This window comes from Macaca nemestrina, chromosome 14 (assembly GCF_043159975.1).
Source record: "Macaca nemestrina isolate mMacNem1 chromosome 14, mMacNem.hap1, whole genome shotgun sequence".
NCBI classification, from domain to species: Eukaryota; Metazoa; Chordata; class Mammalia; order Primates; family Cercopithecidae; genus Macaca; species Macaca nemestrina.
The window spans coordinates 113,940,564-113,956,855 of NC_092138.1; the positions used below are offsets into that span (position 1 = coordinate 113,940,564).

General features: G+C 47.3%; 1 protein-coding gene across 5 annotated transcripts in view; it reads right to left on the minus strand.

Moving 5' to 3' along the window:
* The window catches only part of LOC105464067 (adenylate kinase 8), a 156,816-nt gene that overhangs the window by 66,227 nt on the left and 74,297 nt on the right, over positions 1 to 16,292 (minus strand). For all 5 annotated transcript variants that reach the window (XM_011711732.2, XM_011711731.3, XM_071078536.1 and 2 more), the window contains one exon: positions 4,802 to 4,943. In XM_011711732.2, the coding sequence (XP_011710034.1) occupies positions 4,802 to 4,943 (142 nt within the window). The remainder of the gene's footprint in view (positions 1 to 4,801; positions 4,944 to 16,292) is intronic.

Below are 16,292 nucleotides of genomic sequence, written 5' to 3' on the forward strand. Positions count from 1 at the left end.
GTAAGGCCCCTCAAAATTTACCTCCCATACACTCTTTCTCAGGAAGTTACTGATAGATGTGTTCAACCAAAACAAGGTAGTAAACCAAGAAAAAGGAAGCCATGTGATATAGAAATAAAATATCTAACATGGGAGAGAGGTAAAGAGAATCTTCAGTGTAGCAGTGAATAACAGTCCCAAAATGATTGTTGTGTACAGGCATAAAGGGTGACTTCTTCAATTTAGAACACATGTGTTGCCAGTGTAACAGCCTACTGCTTTTAAAAGATCTTTTTAACTTAAGAAGCAACTAGAGGTTATGCTTTGTCAAATCAAGGAGGTATATAAAAGGAAGATGTGTGACTTAGGAAACAGAGACTCCAACTCAAAAGAAAGCCAAGGGGAATTCCTCTGATTATAGTAAAGAAAAGCTCTTGATGATCAACTATGCAGTAAGCCTAGAAAAAAATCCAGTCCAAACAGGAGAGGAACGGGAGTGACCAAGAAGAAAAAACAACCTGAAACTGATAGATTACACAATATGATGGACTTTGTGGGAAATTGTTCTGAAAGGCTATTATGAAATGTGGAAATAATTAACTAATAGATACAAAGAAAACTAGACAAGTGAAAAAGCAAGATGATTATTAACTTCAGGAAAATCGAAAAGAAAGGAAAGGCAAAATAACAACAAAAAAAGCTAACACCTTCCAGCTGAGTTAGATGCCTTAAAGCAGGTTTCCTGGAAAAACCACACAACTATATGCTTATATCTCATTGGCCAGAACTTAGTTTTGTGGCTCCATATAGCTGTAAATAAGACTGGAAAATGGGATCTTTTATTTTCAGACACCAATGTACTCTTCAGAAAATTGATCTTTTGTATTGAGGAGGAAAGTTAGAACAAATGTTGGGGTAGATAATTAGCTGTCTGTCACTGACGGTCACTTTCATCAAGAATACATTTCACAATGAACACATAGCTGACAGAAACCTTTATGCACTAAATAACATAGCACCAAAACACATAAAGCAAAAACTGTAGGAAACACAATAAAAATTAATGGCACAAGATATTCAAATTATGTTAATATATTTAAAGATAGGGAAAGGGATGATTTTCTAGGAAGAGATCAATTGCACAAGAAAAGAGAGAAATCTGAATTGACCAAACACCATGAACAAAATCAATCAAATTGTTAACAAGCTACCTCTGCCCCATAAGTGCCAGATCCTAAAAACAGTTACTGCTGGACTTTTAAAAACTCTCTCAGATATGGAGAAAGAAAGAAAATCTATGAAACTTTCACATTACTGATACTAAAGCCTAACAAAGCACAAGAATGTGGAAAAATTCTAATCCATACTATATATGCATATTAATGCAAAAAAACTAAATAAAAATGTAGCCAATACAATCCAACAGCATGTTAATTTCTTGCGCTGCCATTATCATGTTATGACAAACTTAGCTGCTTAAAGATACTCAGATTTGGGCTGGGTACGGTGGCTCACACCTGTAATCCCAGAACTTTGGGAGGCCAAGTGGGCAGATCACGAGGTCAGGAGATCAGGACCATCCTGGCTAACATGGTGAAATTCCATCTCTACTAAAAATACAAAAAATTAGCCAGGCATGGTGGTGGGCACCTGTAGTCCCAGCTACTCAGGAGGCTGAGGCAGGAGAATGACATGAACCTGGGAGGCAGAGCTTGCAGTGAGCCAAGATCGCACCACTGCACTCCAGCGTGGGAGACAGAGCGAGACTCCATCTCAAAAAAAAAGAAAAAAAAAAAGAAAAAAATGATACTCATATTTGGCTAGGTGCAGTGGCTCACACCTGTAATCCCAGCACTTTGGGAGCCCAACGCGGGTGGACCACCTGAGGTCAGGAGTTCAAGACCAGCCTGGCCAACATGGTGAAACCCGTCTCTAATAAAAATACAAAAATTAGCCATGCGTGGTGGCACACACTTGTAATCCCAGCTACTCAGGAGGAGGAGGCAGGAGAATCACTTGAACCTGGCAGGTAGATGTTGCAGTGAACAGAGATCATGCCACTGCACTCCAGCCTGGGCGACAGACTGATACTCGTCTCAAAAAAAAAAAAAAAAAAAAAGAAAGAAAGAAAGAAAAGAAAAAAAGATAATCAAATGTATTATCTCACAGTTTCTGTAGGTCAGAAATCTGGTATGAGTCTAACTGGACTTAGGTCAAGCCAGAGCTGTAGTTCTCACCTGGGGCTCACTGTTTGTTGGTCGAATTAATTTCTTCTCACATTTTCCATGGCCCCCATCTTTGAGCCACCAATGCTATGTCATGCTTAGAAATCTCTCTGACTTCCTCTTCTGCCCTCAGTCAGGAGGGAACTCTGCTTTTAAGGGTTTGTGTGATTATTCTGGGCCCACCCAGATAGTCCAGGTTGACCTTTCTATTTTAAGGTCAACTGATTAGTAATCTTAAGTATATATGCAAAGTCCCTTTTGTCATATAATATACATTCAGAGGCATGACAGCAGGGGGTAAAGGTCATAAGGGTCAAAATTCTATCTGCCACAAGCAGTAGAATAATATACCATGAAAGAACAATATGCCATGACCAAACCAGTTATTATAGGAACAAAAGATTGGCTTACTATTATTAACATAATTTATAATATCAATATGTCAAAAAGAGAAAAAATAATTTTAAAGGATGCTGAAAAGCTCTTGATAAAATTCAACATTAACAAGAGATTTTAAATCACGGTGCTATACTTCTTTAACTTCATACAAATTGTATGCACTTCAAACCAAAAGCCAGTAGCACCTTAATGTCAGCAGTACCAGGACAGCCCTTATGGTCAGGAAAAACCACCCTGTCGATCATGACACCCTGTTCTGAAAGTACCGCCCAACAAGAGTAAAATGAAAAGTATAAATATTGAAAAGGAAGAGGCAAAAGGATGAGTATTTGTAGATGACATGATCATCTACCTGAAAAACCCAAGAGAATCAACTGAAAAACTATCCAAAACAGTAGGAGGGTTTGAGAAGGTGGCTGGAGTACAAAATAAGTAAGCCAAAATCAATGTCTTTTCTACACTCTTGAAAAACCCACTTAGAAAATACGGAATGAAAAGATCTTACTATAATATCAGTAAGAAGAACAAGAGGTAATACACCTAGAAAAAAAATAAAAAATGCAAGACCCAAGGAAGTGTTGATATTTTCACTAGAAGCAAAGACAGGATATAGCCATGTCAAACTGTAACGTGTAATATTAGTTCATTTCACACTGCTATAAAGAACTACTTGAGATTAGGTAATTTATAAAGGAAAGAGGTTTAATTGATTCACAGTTCCACATGGCTGGGGAGGCCTCAGGAAACTTACAGTCATGGCAGAAGGTAAAGGGGAAGCAAAGCACATCTTACATGGCAGCAGGAGAGACAGAACAAATGGGGAGGTGCCACACTTTAAAATCATCAGATCTCATGAGAACTCATTCACTATCAAGAGAACAGCATGGGGGAAACCGCCCCCATGATCCAATCACCTCCCACCAGGTTCCTCCTTAACATGTGGGGATTATAGTTCAAGACGAGATTTGGGTGGGAACCCAGAGCCAAATCATATCACAGATCAATTTGAAAATCTAAGGCAATTCCAGCTAAAATTTCAATGGCAGTTTCTTTTTGTACATGATAAAATCACTATAGTTTTCAGTTGGAATAATAAATATATAAAATAGACAATAAAGATTAATGAGAGGGCCTTACCCTGCATTGACTATTGAAATATAATATATGACAAAAGTAAAGCAGTTAAACAGAGTGGTACTACTGCAGAAATAGACATTCAGACAAGAGAAAGTTCAGACACAGGCCCAGTATATTGAGAGACTAAACACACAGTTTGACGATGGTCAGACCATATATAAAAACAGAACTGGAACCCACAACCTGCAACCTGCCCAGGGAGTCAGACCACAATCGCTGCAGCAATCAGCCCCAAAGGGCCAGGACTTGATCAGGACTTGATAGCTTCCCTCATTTTTCCCACCATTTGCAAGGTAGGACCAACCAGAGAAAGCCAAATATGTTCCCTTAACCCATCACATAGGAGGCCCCGCCTCTAGTTAGCCCACCCAGCTTCCCCAAGCCAACAGCCTCCAATTGGGGCACAGTAGAACCGAAGCTTTTCCCACCTTCCACTAGAATGCTGTCACCTCTGCTGCCTGCCTGTGAGTCTCTGCCAAAACGCCAAGCAATGGTGGCTGACCCCTTGCTATTGCAAGCTCAGACTAAATAGCCTTTGTTTGCTTTTACTTGGGTGGGCTTCATTGCTCTCCACAATATATACAATTGCGATGAGCTCTCAAGTTCAAACTAGTAGAGGGAAGACAGAACATCCAATGATAGTCAACAGTCCGAACAAATGGTTAACCATTTGGGGGGAAAAAAAGGCGACTCATACTGCCTACTCACGTCAAAATAAGTATCAGCTACATCAAAGATTTAAATGTAAAAATGAAACTGTAAAAATAGTAGAAGAAAACATCAGTTGATTTGTATAACAATTTCCCAAAGAAGGCAAGACTGGTATTTATTACTGTTTTACAGATGAGGGTCCAGCAAGGAGAGTGAAAGCCAGTATTTGAACCCAAGCCTGACTCCTAGTCCACCGGGCAGATGGGGTGAGTGGGAATGGGGGTGACCAGGAGACATTCCACTTCAGGAACACGTGAAGGCTTGTGTAACCTGGACCCCTTCAGCTGAGCCCTGGAGGGGGGGTGCCCAGGGGCTTGGCCAGGGCTGCGGGCTTGGCTGAGGCCGCTCACCTGTTGGGATTGTAGCCCAGGCTATTCAGCAGGTGTGCCTGGTCCAGGTCCCGTGGGACGCCGTGCAGCACCCAGCCTTTCTGGATGCAGTCCTGCTGGTCCAGACGCTGGCTCAGCACCTTCATGAGGAGGCTGTCAGGAACTGCAGAGAAGGGGGACAAGTGAGCCCTCTGCTGACCTGTAGCCCATGGGTCCTGGGCTTCCTGACCTTACTTGACCATAGATTGAGCTGCTGAAGAAGTGGGTCTAGGTAGAGCCACTGGGACAAGGCTGTCAGTGCCTATTTCCCAGGTCCCTCCTCGGTCCCCAGCAACAGGGCTGCATGAGACAGGAAATGCACTGGCTGACCTCGACCTCAGTCTCCCTTTCCTGGACAAGACACCATCCCCACCTGCAACCCAGTGAGATGTGAGCAGCTGTCCCCCTGTCTTAGTCCATTTGGGCTGCTATAGCACAATCCCATAAACTGGGTGCCGGGGAAGTCTAAGATCAAGTCAGATTCAGCGCCTGGAAAGGGCCTATTTTCTGGTTCACAGATGGTGCCTTCTTGCTTCATCCTCACCTGGTGGAAGAGGTGAGGAGTCTCTCTGGGGTCTCCCTTATATGGGCACTAATCCCATCCACAAGGGCCCCCGCCCTGTGACCTCACCACCTCCCAAAGGTCCCACCTAAATCATTGTCTTGGGGATTAGATTTTAGCATATGAATTTTGGGAGGACACATTCAGACCACAGCACCCACTAAGGGCCCAGTTTTTACAGCAAACACTTTTCCTGGAAGCACATCAGCCCCAGCTGCAGTTTCAGTTTTCCTCAAATGGGATCGTGCCAGTGCCCCCAAAGCTCTCTGCTAGTCTGTGATGCACTAGCAACCCCCACTCCTCTCTTTCCCCAAATGCTCCAATTTCCCCCTCCTTGATGCTGAGAATGAAGTCTCTCCCAAGAATCACAGAACTAGTTATAACCAAAGACTGAAATAAAGTCCTACGGAGAATGAGATATTGAGAAGCCTCTTGTTTACATTGTGGCAATTGACATTTTCCTGAAATTCATACCTCTCTTCCCAGACTCATTAAATGTCCTATGTTGCTAATGTACTGCGTTCTAGCAATTTGCACTGCGTTTCCTGCACTTTGCACTCATTTTTCCAGAAATACTTGGTAAATATTACCATTGTTTGCTATGACTGTGGCCCCGATTGGAACTGGTTCCTAGGGGTGTGGTGGCAGTGAGTTCGGCAGTTTCTCTGGAAGCTGCCTGCTTGCCCTCCTATCGACTGCCCGGGGGTCTGGCAAGACGGCCTGAAGCATACATTTGAAACCTTCCACAGGGCCCCCCAGGCTGACAGCCAGGTGAACATGGAAGGAAGAGATGCACAAAAATCACTACCAGCCGTTTACCACTGTGGCCGTGACTTGCTGGGTTACTGCCCTTGTCACCAAAAAACCATAAACCTAATTCTAGGCAATCTGCATCTCCCTGAATGTGTTCTCTCTCAAGTCCTTCATCCTTTCTTCCCCAGTCCCCAGGAAAGAGCAGAAAAGGGTTTTGCTTTCACGAGAACATCTGGCTACCTAGCATGAATGAGAAGTCACTTCAGTGAATCCCATCCCTTCCCCTGCTTCAAACCTGCAGTGGCCCCCCAGTGCTCTGAGGATAAACAGCGGTCTCCTTTCCAGGGCAAGGTCTGCGCCCTGCCTTCCTCCCAGGTGAATCTTCCCAGCTTGCACCTCCCTTCGCATGTGCCACCTCCTCCATCCGGAACACCCTTCTCCCACACCCTGCCTGGGTTCAGCCTTCAAACTCAGCCTCAGGGCCACGGTGGGATGTTCCCTCCCCAGGGAAGTCTCTAAGGACAGCCCTCAGCCTGCACTTCTCATCCTCCCTCACTTGCCATCCTTGTTATCACAAGGGTACTTCTCTCTGGGTGATTCTTTCTTTAATGTCTGCGTCTCTCTCATGGGTGGGTCCCATCAGAACAAAGGACCATGTCTCTCTCACTTTTCCCTGCCTAGAACAATGCCTGGCACATAGTAGATGTTGAATAAATAGAAGGGTTTTTCAAATGCTTCACTGCAACTAATCAACTCTGTTAAAACCAACTTGACCGAGCTTGCAGTGAGCCGAGATCGCGCCACTGCACTCCAGCCTGGGCGACAGAGCGAGACTCCGTCTCAAAAAAAAAAAACAAAAAAAAAACAAAAACCAACTTGACCAGACTTTGGGGAAGCCAGGTGGTAGGGAGGAGAACATGGGCTTGGGGCGTTCACAAATCTAGGTCTCATCTCAGCTCTTCCCTTCCTTGCTGTCTCATCTCCAGGCAGTCTCTCAGTCTCCGAGTCTCAGCTTCCTATCTGCTGAAAGAGGATAACAGGACTCATCGTGACCAGCTCACACCACATTTACAATTCCAGCACATAGCTGACACTCAGAGGTGGCGGCTGTTACTTTTCAATTCAGGAGATGTGTGTGGGGCAGTGATGCTTCATGAATATTTTCATGCTTGCCCGTGGTCAGGGCGTCTCAGCAAAGACTGTTGGCACCTGGGATAAAGGATGACAGATTAAGAACAGCCTTGGAAGTTAAAGACAGAGACCGCCAGAGAGACTTAGGGACCTCTGCCCCGAGACATTTGTTTACATTCAAAGGGCTGTAAACCTAGTGATCTCCTCCTCCTCTCCTCTGGAGTTGGAGTCAGTTCCTTCCAGGGTAAAGCTCGGGAGGGAGCTGGCATGTTGTCCCGCATAAGCTCCAAGAGTCACAATGTTGGGGCTCCCCTCCTGCTATAGACCCCCTGTACACTCGGGGTGCACTTGGCTCTTTCCACATTGCCTGTGAGGACCTGGGCGTGGGGAGCCAGCTCTGAGATTACTGTGTGAATGAATTTGGTCTGTCCTCTGATCCAGAGACCTTGTGTTTTCTTGCCAGGATGAATAAACACTGATTTAAAACAATGTGGGGTAAGAATCTGCCATAGAGCCTTCCAGTCCAGGCTTATCCTTAATATTTACAGATATTTTCACGGAAAGAAGAAACCAATACAGAAATAATCCTTCCCCCACGATTCACCCAGTGGGTAGTCGCTGACCATCTGGGCTGTGCCAGGCACTGTGCTTGACATGGGATACGGGCTACACAGCAAGCTTGACTGCCAAGGCTCCTGGGCTCCTGAAATTCACGCTGTCTCTGGGAAACAAACATTACCCAGGTAACAAATAACCATTTCTGAGAGTCATGAGTACTGTGAAGAAAATCAACCAAATGATGGGAGGCTGCTGCTTTCATTGGGCCTAGGACGGCTTCTAAGGGGGCCGCATTTGGCTGGGATCAGAATGGCGGATCCCGCTAATAGTCTAGGCCCACGAAGGCCTCCGCTGTTCAGGGGTGAGAATTATTTGGACCAAATATTTTCTGAGTGTCATCTCCAATAATCAGGTATGGCTTGGAAACCCAGCTGCACTGCAGGTGGTCTGAACTTTGGAGCCATAGCTTTCTGAGGGCCTGGAAGGTCATGCCATTAACCTCTTGTTTGAAAGTTAGGAAACTGAGGCCCAAAGAGGTTGTGGTTTAAGTGACCCACTTAAGGTCATCTAGTCAGCTGGAGATCAGGCCCATGATCCTGGCCCATAACACCCCCAACTGTCCTGCTGCCTCATTACCCAATGGCCTGGAGCCCCTGAGTTCCTCACACTGGCCACTGACGAACCAATAAGAGCAAAGTTTCTCAACTGGGGAGAAATCTGACTCACGGGAAAAATGGAAGGCCAGACAGAAATACAATGAAGTTTTTGTTTTTTGTTTTTCTGTTGGTTGACAAAGATTTCTAAAGAGAATTTCCCAACCTGCATCAAAATTTAAAATGTACATGTCTTTTGACCCAGCGATCTTACTTCTAGGAACTTGAACCTAAGAGATAATAGCCCAGAGGGGAAAAAGATGTGTATACAAAGATGTCCATTTCAGTGTTGTTTATAATAGTGACAATTGGAAATGATCTAGAATGTCCATCAATAGAGGACAGATTAAATCAAAGAAGGTACATCTCTGTAATAGAATATTAGACCACCTTTTAAAAATAATCTCTATATTAACTTGGAAAGAGATCTATGACAGGTCGAGGCAGAAGTCTATGACAGAATGAGAAAAAAGCAGGTAAATCAATGACTTGTATATATGGTCTAATTTAAACATATATTCATATCTAATCATATTAATATATATACATATATACATGCTACATATACAAATACACACACACAGAGACAGAGAGAGAGACAGAGACAGAGAGAGAAGGAGGGAGAAGGGTGGCCACCAGTTGATGGTCCATGAATCGGACCCAATCCCTCTGCTCATGGAGCCCAGGGTGGTGGAGATAAGAGGACCCAGATGTAATGCAACACAAACTGGGCAGGAAAGCAGAGGTCACAGAAGTAGGAAGTGCTGGGGACGTCGGAGGCAGGGAGGGCCAAGTTTCCAAAAGATTGAGGAAGAAACGGAATGCTCACACTGGTTCCAACTTTGAGCCAAAAACCAAACAAACCCCTCTTTGCAGGAATCAGGAAATGCAGGCTCTGCGGTTAGACTTCCCGGAAGGCCTCATCACAAGCGCACATCAGTAACAACTGATGTAGTATCTGTTTAATACCTGCATTCCCACCCCAACCCCCACCCCACGAAAGCAGCGATCCCCCTAGTAGGGTCAGGCTCATTGCTATACCCCAGCACCCGGCACAGTACTGGGCCCATGGAAAGCACCTAATAAACACGAAGGAAGGGAGGGAGGGAAGGAAAAAAGAGAACCATTTCCAAAAACCAGGAAGTTCTTTAGTTCCTCAAGTGTTCATGGGCCAGAGAACTTAAGGATTTTTCTCACCAAGCACTGAATCAGGTCCTGCGGCAACAGAAAATAACCAAGGGAGACCCTTCCTCTCAGTCATTCCATTCATCTCTACGTGATCACCCACTCGCGAATTAAATATGCAGCCAAAAGAATGAGCACTAGCACCTGGGGTTTGCTGGGAGAGGTCTCTGGGGTAGGAGAGGGTGGTTCTAGATGCAACAAGGGTGGCCACAAGCACGTGAGGTTCATTACACTAGCGATGGGTCCCACAGGTTCATTATTCTATTCTCTCTACTTTTTTGATGTGTTTAAAGTTTTCCACTAAAAATGTGGTTTTTTTTTTTTAAAGGAAACAATTTAACGCCTAAAATAGGTTGAAATGGCCCCTGTGAGAGACCGTTCCTAAAGCCACAAAGGACACAATCTCCCCGAAGGCCATGGGCGGCTCTCCCTTTTGGGGGACCTGCAGTGTGGGTGGCCTCCGGCCGTCCTGTAACTCCATCGGTTCTGGAAGCTCTGCCCAGAAGCCTGGCATCACGGGCCTTTGCCCACATCTGCCTGTGTTAGCAGTCCTGTGAAAGCTCCTCATTAGAGTCCTTTAACCTTTTATACGGAACAGCAACACATTTTTGCTCACAGTTCCTCACTGGGGCTGCGTGGCTGAGGGGCTGCACTGGTCCTCTCCCAGCGCACAGGGATCCTGTGTCATGGTAGGGCTCTCCCAGCTGGGTCAAGACAAGCAACAGACCCCACCGGGTGCTGCTCTGAGGCTACCGACCTTTCCCAGTCAGCATCTCTTCTCAGGGGCGGCACGCGGGTTGAGGGGTGAGGGGCGAACCCTGAAGACGCCGCCTTTAGTGTAATTTCCCTAAAACCCACCTGTGTCCCAGCCTCTCTGAGGCTCGGTGTCTGTTTTGCTGTGGCTTGTTTGGTTTTTCCTGTCAGCTACAGACTCACGTTTCCAGCCCCGCGTGGTCTGACCAGCCAGCTTAGCACAAAGCTGAGAACGGGCTGCTCCTTGGTTCACTGTGCTCTGCCAGAAGTTTCGAGTCCCCTTGATAATGCTGTCCATTTACCCTTTCTCCTCCTCTCAGATAGAGATTTTTCAGCGTGGTCTAAAGTCTTTCACCATTAAGTCGATGCCTCAGGCTTGATTTCTGGGCTTGACAGTTAACATCTCACCCTTCATACAAGCTACCGCCAAGGGCTACCTCTCTGGAATGTCCTGTCAACCCTAAATTTAGCCAAGTGCAAGATATGAGTATCCCATTGTTTCATAACACCACACCACATGGTTTCGTTGTTTTTTTTTTTTCTCTCAAGATCTTCCATAAAAGATGGCAGTCCTCGAGTTGACCTCTGGGTCATTAAAATCTCAATCCATTTATTCCCCGCGGGGCTGGGTGTGCCTGGGGCTTGGCATGGGGGTAAGATGGGGATCCATGGTGGCAAGTGGGATGCTCCCAGCCCCTCCACCCCCGACCGCGGGCCCGTGGCCCACCCTCCTGTCTGGAAGGGGAAGGAGTCCTGTCTAAAGGCCCAGTATCCCATCAGGCTCCCTCCTGCACAGCAGTTCCACGGCTCGGGACAGGAGTCCCAACACCGATGAGATGGAACTGGGCGGCACTGTCTCCTCCCGGGCTGCAGGTCTGGCTTCAGTCACCCTCAGTCACATCCAGCTCCAGGGCTGATGGGTGTGAGCAGGAAAGGGGCCGGAGAGCGCACCCAACCCAGCTTGCAATTTTGCAGCAGGCACGGAGGCCCCTCCTGCTGCGCCATGCCGCCGCCTGCTGTCCGCACTGCACCGCAGAACCAGCCCTGCAGGGACCTTGGCTTTCGGCCCATCAGTTATTGTCTCGGAGGCTGTTGAGGGAGAAGATATGAGGGGCACTAAGGTTGCTGGGGGTGGCACACAAAGATAGGACAAAAAGTGGAGCAAAGGAAATAGCTCCTTCAGCCAGTGGCTTAAAGGAAAAAACATGCCAAGGTTGATTGCTAGACCTGTGATAAGCCGTGTGACCCTCCTTGGCAGCCCAGGGCAAATTGGAAAGAGCTGAGTACCTCCCCATACACCCTTGCACATGCCCTGCACACGCCACCCCTCCATGCACACTCATAAACTCTCCCACACACTACATACATGTCTACTCACGACACTTGAAACACTACAACACACACAGGCACGCGCACACACATATGTGCTCATGCACTCAGCTACAAACACCCACACACACACATTACACACCCCACACCCCTACAGCCCCCCACATGCACAACACCTATCCACACACAGTACATGAGCGAAGCACACAGCCTCATTACACAAACACATTTAGCAAACACACCTACATACCTACACCGCACCCACACTCCCTCTGCTCACCCCTCACATTTGCTTCAAGCTGCCCCGTGTAACTTCTTTCCTTCTTCAAGCCCTCCTTGAAACTGATGTTGGCTGGGCGCAGTGGCTCACGCCTGTAATCCCAGCACTTTGGGAGGCCGAGGCAGGCAGATCATGAGGTCAGGAGATCGAGACCATCCTGGCTAACACGGTGAAACCCCATCTCTACTAAAAATACAAAAAATAAGCCGGGCGTGGTGGCGGGTGCCTGTAGTCCCAGCTACTCGGGAGGCTGAGGCAGGAGAATGGTGTGACCCTGGGAGGTAGAGCTTGCAGTGAGCCGAGATCGCACCACTGCACTCCACCTGGGCGACAGAGGGAGACTCCATCTCAAAAAAAAAAAAAAAAAAAAGAAAAAAGAAAACAGAAAACAGAAATCGACGTCAAGGTGAACATCAGTGTTCACGGGGGGAGGCTGGCATTTGCTCCTCTTTCTCCTCCCAGCACAGTTCCTGGTCCCTGGGTCCCCGGGTCCCACCCCTCCTGAAGGGGACCCAATAGGATCCAGGAGGTCCAGGGAATCTTAGAAAAGGAACACGACTGCGGAGGAGGAAAGGGGGTTGCTTTTGGTTTTGTTTTTAATTTTCATTTCACACACCCTGGTGCCTGAAAGAAGCGGGGCTTGCATCCCGCCAGGGTCTCTACTCTAGGCTGCTGGGAGGTGTGCCCAGGCCCTGACTTAATTCAAGGAAAGCTGAACGCCTCCCATCTCTGGAGGCCATCACTCTCAGGATGGCACGGATTCCCGGCAGCTGGGCCTGCAAGCTCCTCTCGATGCTGTCGCCAGAAATCCTGCGTGCCCTGAAGGCCCCGCAGCGCCCCGGTGCCAGGACCTGGCGCCAGGTGTTTCCGTTGGTGAAGCCGTTTGTTTGTTATTTACTACCACCTGCTGGTGGAACATGGGTTCTGCACCCCCCAAGTGAACGCTGCCAGCAACGCACAGAACATTTCCAAACCTGGAGAAGATAATGAGGAGAAACCGGGATTGTTCCATCGGCCGCACCCTGTGATTCCTAAGGGAGGGTAAGGCCCACCGGATCTAGCTTGCTCTTTGGTAAACTCAAGTCACTTGCCCCAGACAAACCCCCATTTGGCTGGGCCTTGGTTCCCCAAGTAGGAGATGAAATAGACATCTTCCATGGTTTCCTTAGACGCCAACATTTCTACTCTGATACCTCTATTGCTTAACAACATTTAAAATTGCCTGGCAGACAATGGTGCCAGGAAATAATAATGTTTTAATATTGGATTTTCTGTCAAGTCCAGAGAAGTAAGTACATCAGCCCTGGGTGCCCTGCAGACTAGGAGGCCACGTTGTGCCCCTCCTCCCTTGGAGAGGGCCACCCACTTTCTGTCACTCCCTTCTTTACCACGTCTACTCGGGCAAAAGGCAAAGACAACACTGAGGTGCCCACATGGCGTTGACATATCTACCTGAGGGGCAGAGATGCCCAATAGTGAACATTTTGGTTTGTCCCCTTTTTCTTTTTTTTCTTTTTTTGGAGATGGAGTAGTCTCGCTGTGTTACCCAGGCTGGAGTGCAGGGGTGCAATTTTGGATCACTGCAACCTCCACCTCCTGGGTTCAAGAGATTCTCCTACCTCAGCCTCATGAGTAGCTGGGATTACAGGAGCGTGCCACTAGGCCCAGCTAATTTTATTTTGTATTTTTGGTAGAAATGGGGTTTCGCCATGTTGGCCAGGCTGGTCTTGAGTTCCTGACTTCAGGTGATGCGCCCGCCTCAGCCTCCCAAAGTGCTGGGACTATAGGTATGAGCCACCACGCCTGGCCAGTTTGTCCCTTTCAAATGAAGTTTTAGGTGACAAAAGAGACCATTCAAAAATAGACATTCTTCTATAAACAACTGGTACATCACTTAGCAAATCAGTAAGACTTCTTTATTAGAAAAGCTCAGCTAGCCACACTGTGCAGAATGATTTGATAATTCCTCTTATTTTAAAGTACATTTTTACATCTTTCAGTGGAATATGAAAGTATCTGGGAAAATGAGCAGAGGTCAGCTAGTCTGCGTGTGAACTGGATTGTTTTAAAGTATGATGTATTCACTAAGTGTACACTGCAGATCAAAGAGTTTAAGGAACATGATTTTCCTTCCATTTTAATGAATTCAGGGCTTAGAATCAGTTTTTTTCCTCCCACATCTCAAGGGCAGCGAGGATGCCATAGCCCACACAATCTATGAGAAGAAAGTCAGCAGCAAGCAGAACCATGAGCCCAGTGCCCTGGGAGAGAAAAGATACAATAGTATATTGACTCACCAAGCATGTATGCTAGAGTGCATATGATGAGCCTGGCCCTGTTCTAAGCCTGTCTTTGTTCTGATTCAAATATTAATTCATGTAGTTTTCTCCCTACGAAAGAAGTAGCCACAGAATCCCATTTTACAGATTAGAAAACCAAGGCACAGGAAGAGGAAGTGACTTGCCCACAGCCATACAGCTCACAGGGAGTGGAGCTTGGATTTGCATACAGCCAATCCAGCTCTGGGGCTGCTTGCTGCCACCTGACTTTTAGGAGGAGGAGCACTGTGATCACGAGGACTAGAGGCCCGAACTATGCCCTGCAATCTGCATTCCACTTGCAACCTGCCTTTGGGCGACTCATTTTACCTCCTAGCCAGGGCTTCCTGTTCCTCATGAGGACAGCATTGGGCTCCAAAGCCACGGAGGTATTAGTAGGCCCTTATGTGGCACCCGATGTCGCCTGGGGACCCAGCTCCTGAGGGCTGCTTAGGCTGTGGCTGCCTCCCAGGCACGTGGGGCAGCCCATCCTGAACAAAACTGAAATGCTCACATCAAGCCTTCCCCGGTGTGGGAGATGAAAGATGGCCACGCCTTCTTTGCTACTCTTCCCAGGGCAGGGGCCGGGAGGGGGCCGGTGTCTCAATCCCCTCCCTGGAACCTGGACTGGCCCCAGTGACAAGCTCCATGAATAGAATCAGACAGAAGTGTATGCTGGGGTATCTGCGGTGAGGTCATGGGATGCCTGGCCGCTGGCCCCACCTTCCACCCCAACCGCTGCCGCCCTTGAACTCTGTGGAGTGCTTGAGCCAGGAGCAGCCAGCCACCATGTAAAAAGACAGGTGAAGCCAGCCCCAGGGAGAGGCTGTGAGGAGGGAAGATGCCTGACCAGCCCCAGCCATTCTAAGTGTGCCCTCCCAGGCACCAGACATGGCGATGAAGAATCTGTCTTGGACACACCATCCTGGCAGATGTAACGTGGAGAAGAACCAAGGAACCAAGCTGACGCCAGAACTGAGATCCAGATGTAAGTCCCCGGGTGAGCCAGCCCAGCTCTCTTAGGCAGTTCAAGGCAACCCACCTAAGCCCAAGTCACTATAGAGCAGAGTCGAGGCCTCCTTGCCATGTCCTGCCCCAAACCCTGACCCACTAAATCAGGAGCATAATAAACTCAGTGTCATTTTATGCCATTAACTTGGAGGGTAGCTTGTTAGGCTACAAGAGATAACTGGGGGACATACCCAAGACTGGGTAATTTACAAAGGAAAGAGGTTTAATGGACTCACACTTCGGCGAGGCTGGGGAGGCCTTGGGAAACTTACAATCATGGCAGAAGGGGAAGCAAACACGTCCTTCTTCACATAGAGGCAGCAAGGAGAAGTGCAGAGCGAAGGGGCAGAGCAGAGGAAAGCCCTTTACAAAACCATCAGATTTCGTGAGAACTCACTATCATGAGAACAGCATGGAGGTAACCACTCCCATGATTCAATTTCCTCCCACTGGGTCCCTCCCACGACAAGTGCGGATTATGGGAACTACAGTTCAAGATGAGATTTGGGTGGGGACACAGCCAACCATATCACCGAGCATCAGAGTAATGCAAACTTGAGCTCTGTCAGTTCCCAGTTACTGCAGGGACCGGGTCCCCAAAGCTGGTAGCAGTCACAGGAAATAAATAAATATAAAAAATCTCCCATATATAAAATATATTCACACCCGACAGGACTTGCTGTGAGTACCATTACTACCACTAAGATGATGACGATGGCAACTCCATTCTTGTTCACAATCATGGTGAGTAGTCAGTGATTGTAACCAGTGACCATAGTAAGTAATTAGTGAATTACAGACACAATTCCCTTTATACAGAGCAAGCCAACAAATGGGATCCTAGGAAAACTGAAGGGAGCTCTGACGGGGTGCATGGCTTGCCCAGTAGCACAGCTGGGAGGAAGCAGAGTCTGAATGGGAACCAAGTCTGTGTGATTCT